This window comes from Solanum verrucosum, unplaced genomic scaffold (genome assembly GCF_900185275.1).
Source record: "Solanum verrucosum unplaced genomic scaffold, falcon-dt-bn FXZP01000134.1, whole genome shotgun sequence".
Taxonomy (NCBI): domain Eukaryota; kingdom Viridiplantae; phylum Streptophyta; class Magnoliopsida; order Solanales; family Solanaceae; genus Solanum; species Solanum verrucosum.
This window is the reverse complement of record NW_026020833.1, coordinates 1026171-1032545: the sequence shown is the minus strand read 5'-3', so window position 1 is coordinate 1032545 and position 6375 is coordinate 1026171. Positions and strand designations below refer to the sequence as shown.

The 6375-nt window shown below is 40.1% G+C and overlaps 1 protein-coding gene across 1 annotated transcript; it reads right to left on the bottom strand.

Moving 5' to 3' along the window:
• Positions 1-218: 218 nt before the first annotated feature.
• On the bottom strand, positions 219-986 carry LOC125813527 (uncharacterized). The gene has a single exon (XM_049493016.1). It carries the CDS (start codon positions 984-986, stop codon positions 219-221), a length of 768 nt encoding a protein of 255 aa, XP_049348973.1.
• Positions 987-6375: the final 5389 nt, after the last annotated feature.

Sequence of the window (6375 nt, the reverse complement as noted above, 5' to 3'; positions counted from 1 at the left end):
TTATAATACTCCAGCACTTCAGGAAAAAACACCCATTCATTCCATCAGGTCCAGCAGCTGAATTAGGATTCAAGGAGTGGACCACCTCCTTCAGCTCATCCAAAGTTGGTAGCTCCTTCATCCTATCATTTTGTTCCTTCGTAATAATTTTGGGAATGCACTCCATGGGGATTTCATCAATAAGCTTTTCCTCTCCTATAAAGATGTTCTGAAAATGCTCACAGGCGGCCTGCGCGATCATCACTCTGTACCCATTCATCATTGTCCTTGAGGATTTTGTGGATAAACAACCTTCTCCTTCTTCCTCTAATCAAAGCATGAAAGTACTTAGAATTACCATCACCCTCTTTAAACCACTGTAGCTGAGTCTTTTGTTTAAGAATAGAATCCTCCAACTTCATGAATTTGATATATTCTGCATTAATACCATGAAGTTTTGTTCGCTGTTCTTCAGTGTTGTTGTGAATGAGGTCCTCTTCTGCCAGCCTGACTCTTTCCTCATAATCTCTGACCTTTGCATAAATGTCCCAAAACTGCATTTTAGACCAAGCACTGAGAGTAGAGGAAAGTCTCTTCATTTTCTGATGGATGGTCCACATAGGATGTCCTTCAATAGGCCTGTTCCAGCAGTTGGTAACAGTCTCTGTAAATGCAGGTTGATCAGCCCAACAGTTAAGAAATCTGAAGTATTTAATGTGATTCTCTGGTCTAACAGTCATTTCCATCAGGAGTGGGCAGTGGTTAGACCCCACAGAAGGTAGGTGGGTAATGCTAGTGTGAGGCATGATTTGCAACCACCTATCATTAACCATAGCTCTGTCCAACCTTTTCCAAATTCTGAAATTTATACCCCTTTGATTAGACCAAGTGAATTTAGGTCCATTAAACCCCAAGTCCATGAGTCCACAAGCTTCAATGATTCCAATGAATTCAATACTTTTTCTCATATTGTAAGGAATGCCTCCCAGCTTTTCATCAATATCCATTGTAACATTGAAGTCTCCAACAGGCACCAAGGGGTGGCATCTCTAGTATCTGCAAAATGAAGTAGCCTGTCCCAGAGGGGCCTTCTGAGATAATCTTTGCATTTGGCATACACAAAGGTCTTGATGTAAGTTCCAGGAGCTTCAGTGTGGTTGATTTCGCAAGTGATCTGTTGTTCATCAGTTTCAAGTACCTTGCAAGTTATATCATTTATCCAAAATAACCAAATTTTACCATTGACATTACTAGTAGAATTATCCATGGCAAGCATACTTTTAAACATGTTCACATGGCCTTGGTCTGAGAAAGGTTCCAAAATGGCAATCATAGAACATGATGGATATTTTTGAGATTCTTTAGTCTTTCTATAACACCTTGGGTATTGATACCTCGCACATTCCATATAATTGTACTAATCATTGGGATGATTTAGAGGTAAATAGTCTAGTGTTTGGTCTCCCGTTGTTACAGGAGTGGTTGAGGATGTTTTTTTGAGAGGTAATCTTTCCAAGTGCATGCCTCTAGGAGAGAGTCCCTGCTTGTTGGTAACTTGTTGCAGCTCCCTGTCAAACTTTGTATCATTGTTTGGGCTAAAAGCTTTGATTAAGAGTTCACTAGTCTCATCATCTTCATCGTGTGCATTGTCAATTGGATTGTCTTCTTCTATTTCATCTTTTGAATTTTCCACCTCATACTCATCTTTTACAATCCTTTTGGCCTGATCAGGAGGTTTTCCAGGAGTAGGGGTGTTGTATTGGGCTTTAAGGGGATCACATCCATAACTTGCTCCACCATGATGAATTTTTTACATGGGTTTATTCCTTCCTCATTATTGCCATTTTGAGTCAGTTCTTGGTGATGCTGCTCAGCTTGCTTCTTCTTACTCTTGGGGGTTTCCACCTGTTTACTTGAGCTTGCTTTGTTTCCCATATCCTTTGCCATCGAGCCTTTGGGCTGATTATCCTCCTTCCTAATGGTATGTACCTGCTGACTTCCTTCTATACTGTGATATACCTGTTTTTGATGTTGTTGGGCAACATTTGTAGTAGTAGCAGGGGTTGGAAGGTCATTCCTAGGGTCAACCATGTGGTTCTCATGCAAAGCATGAGACAATTCCCTCCCCTTAGGTACCCCTTCCTGCAAGTTAGTGATTTTTTTCTTTACTACCATCCTCCCTCCGAAAACTTCAGCAGCTACAAACAGGGGGGTTGCAGGGGATGGGACCTCATTTTCAACACCAAATTCATCAACATCAACAATAACAGGGGATGGGGGTATAGGAATCTGATCACCAGATTCCTTAATTTCGATCACAGGAGTTTTAGCATTCATACCTATTTTCTGGATAGTCTATTGAGTGTGAGATGTTTGGACTTGCTGTTTTTGCAACTGAGAATTTTGAGTCTTACCTTGATCCTGATTTTGTTGGTTGGTTTTGTTTTTCTTCCTGGTTTGTATTTGCCATTATTCCTCTTTGTGTGTGACAACAACTTTAGTTGGCCTGCTTGCATTGTTTTGCCTATTCGATTGAACTTTTTCCTTACTTTCCTCATGATGTTGATTGTTTTTTGATTTCTGATTTGGCTGCTTCTCGTAACCTTTCTTGTTGGCTTCCAGCTCCTTCCTTTGTTTTATTACTTCATCCCTTTCCTTCACTGGACATTCTCCAAGTACATGGCCCTGGTGCTTACAGTATAGACAATAAGAGGGAACATCTTCAAAATCTATGATTTGCCACTTACCTAGAGAGGGATCTTTTTATGAGAACCCTAGCCACACATGTTGAGGTCTTTCTTTAGTGATGTCTATTTGGACTCTTACTTTTGCCACACTTCCCCTGGTTTTTTGCATAGTCGCAGAGTCCAGATATAAAGCCTTTCCAATTGGGGACAGCAATGGAGTGAGGATGTCCATATAGTAGCAATGCCAAAGGAGCTCGAGTAAAGTGATCTAGATTGGCACGATAGGATTTTCCTTAGCAGGTTTAAATGTAGGAGTCCACACTTGTAGCTACATAGGATGGCCTCCAATGAACATCTTCTGCTTTGTCCAGACTGAAATATGGTCAGCTTCATTATCCAAATCGATATAAATATGCCTTGAGTTAAAATGTGCAATCTTAACCCCTCCAGTGAGCTGAGTTTGAGCAACGAAGCCTTTTCTAATAACCTCCATCTTGGGCATGGCATTAGTAAATTTACCTACAAGAGTGTATTTACATCTTCCCGGCATTTTTTGCATGAAGTCCTCTTCATGAAAAGTTATAGACGGGTATCCTTGTCTAGTAGTAATGATAGGGGAGATTATGTCCATGGGGACAAAGTTTTTGGTTTGGATGGCTTTAAGTCTAGTAGCTAAGGATTGGAAAATAGTGGGAGGGGGGAGGATCCAGGATTTGGTGATAAGCATTTTTTGTAAGGGTGTTATTAACAAGAGGTTTATGTTGGTTTTGTTTTGGGCTAGTTTGGTTAGTTCTTTGTTGGTTGGGCCTGCAACTATCAAAGTTTGAGGATACTTTGACGGTTGGTAGGAGGATTTTGGGATCTATATCATGACTTATATGACTGAGTTTCCCAGCTTGTCCAGTAACCTCGTTTCCAGCAGCCTGCACAACAACCTGACCTTTCCCAAGCTCATTTTGACCACTATGCAATTTATTCCTAGAAGTATCACTATGATCAGCATCATTAGGGACAAAATTAACGAACTTACCTGCCCTCGCCTTGTTGGTATTTCCTGGCTGTACCCGTCTATTGTCTTTGCTTTGTTAAGTTGTATTTGCATTGGAATTTATTGTATCTTTAAACTTCCATTTGGTCTTCTCCCCTTTGCCATGTTGTTTGTCTTTAGATGTCCCTGAATGAACCTCATCATTTGCTAGTTGTGCTTCTTGAGTTCCCTTTGTAGTTATTTCCTGATTCTCCTGCATTTTCCCCTGTACATTGCAATCAGTGGATTCCATTGTGAACATCTTCTCTTGATCTTGTTGTAATGGTTGCATCATTTGGTTTGAAATATGTTCATTGCCCTGGTTGTGTCCTTGATTCAACACACTAGTCATTCCAACTGATTCCCCTTCATCTCCTTTGTGATGATCAACATCTTTGGCTATAGCTTGGTCCTGCAGATTAGACGAGCCAACATTAATATGTTGCTGATGATTTAGGTGTTCTCTTACCTTCTGGAGGTTGTCCTCACCACAAGGATTCATTTGGTGTGACCCTTCATTGACATTGCTGACCGGAGCTCCGGTGGCTTTGCCGGATTTTATGTCGCCGGAGATTTTACCGTCAAAATGATCCAAAATTTTAGTAAGATGTACTCCTTGACCTGGGGATGATTCCCCAGTGGTTGAAGTTTCATTTATCTCATCAGAAGCTGTTCGAATTTGGAGGTGCACATCCGGCGATTTCGCGACAATTTCTCCAGAAATCGCCTTCATAGATCTCTCAATTTGTGCGATGGAATCATTTGATTTTTGGACTGTGGGTAGATCTTTAGATGTAGATTCATGATTCCGAGTTGAATTAACACGAATCATTCCAGATTGCTCTAGGGACATAATTTTGCGAGCCCAGTCCAACTCTTCTTCAGAAATCGCGACGTTGATCACTTCAATTCTTCACAATTTCGAAGAGTTGTCTGATGAATTTGACGAAGCGCCCTGTTGGGGTTCATCCATAATGGAATTGCGCGTCGATTGAGACTGCTCCGGTGGTCGGAGCTGCTTCCCCGGCAGCTCTAAGGCCATTCCGGTGAACTGTGTATTTTCCGCCTGGTGAGAGCAAATTTGAGCGTGAATCTTTTAGAGAGAGGAAAAAATTGGATTTAGGGTTTACGGTTTTGGGGTTTAGGGTTTAGGGTTTAGGGTTTAGAGTTTAGGATTTAGGGTTTAGGGTTTTGGCTTAGCGTTTAGGGTTTAGATTTTAGGATTTAGGGTTTAGGGTTTTGGCTTAGCGTTTAGGATTTAGGGTTTAGGGTTAAGGGTTTGGGAGTTAGGGTTTATGGTTTTCGGTTTTAGGTTTGGATTTAGGGTTTAGGGTTTAGGGTTTAATTTAGGGTTATGGTTTAGGGTTTGGGGTTTACGGTTTAGGGTTCATGGTTTTGAGTTTATGGTTTATGGTTTAGATTTAGTGTTTAGGGTTTTGGTTTAGCTTAGGGATTAGGATTTAGGGTTTAGGGTTAGGTTTAGGTTTTTTTTTTTTTGTTTTTTTTTTATTTGAACGACCCTTTGGGGTGTCAGGGGCTTAGCAACACCCCCAGGCCTTAACATAAATAAAAAGCTCAAAAGAGCTCAAAAAATATACAAGGAGGTTTAGGGTTTAGAGTTTAGGGTTTAGGGTTTAGGGTTTAGGTTAGTGTTTAGGATTTTGGGTTATGGTTTAAGGTTTAGGTTTTAGTGTTTAAGGTTTGAGTTTAGAGTTTAGGGTAAGGGTTTAAGGTTAGGATTTAGGGTTAGGGTTTAGAGTTTAGGGTTTGGGGTCAGTGTATAGGGTTTGGGGTTTTAGTTTAGAGTTTAGGATTTAGGGTTAATAGTTTGTGGTTTAGGGTTTAGGTTTTAGTGTTTAGGGTTTAAGGTTTAGGGTTTCGGGTTAAAGATTTCGGGTTTAGGGTGTAGGTTTAGTGTTTAGGGTTTAGGTTTTAGGGATTGGCTCTTAGGATTTTAAATTTAGGGTTTAACTTTTAGGGTTATGGTTTAGGGGATTTTTTTTTTACTTGAACGACCCTTGGAGGGGTCAGGGGCTGAACAACACCCCAGGCCTTATCATATATAAAAATTCAAATATACACGGACGGGGGCAAGAACCTTACCTCCAATCCTAAGGTGGGTAGGAGTAAATACCTACTAGGTTTAGTCTACTCCACCCAATACAATAAGATGTAAATTAAACTAAGCACCTAGAGAGGATTCCTCTCTTAATACAAAGTATTAATAATACATAAATGAGGGAGACTCTCCCCTTACAAGAAAGTGAAGATACGCCTAAAGAAACTAATATACCTAAGTAAGACATATTAGATCTGAATAGAATATATCACAAGAAACAACTAGTGTATTGTTAGTATCAAAAGATGACTAATCGATCTCATAAGAGATGTTATGTCCTTCAATTAGAAAATAGCATTGCCTATGCTTGATATTTGATATTACTTGTCTGTTGAAACGAGTTGTTAATTAAGGTGGTTTCTTTATCCTTTTCAGCTTCTTGCGTCTGAAATTGTGAACTCCCATTTTCTCCAAAAGATAACTCCCTTTAACTGTCTGAGGTAATTGATAAGGAGTGTAGTAGTGTTGTTCAATATCTTGTTGGTGACTATGTTTGGCCAGCAGATCTGCAATACTATTTGCCTCCCTGTAGATATGCACACACTGAAAAAAAACACATTGGT

Bases quoted from the DNA above. Each gene is read 5' to 3' on its own strand.
- LOC125813527 (XM_049493016.1), bottom strand. From the start codon at position 986: ATGGATATTGATGAAAAGCTGGGAGGCATTCCTTACAATATGAGAAAA.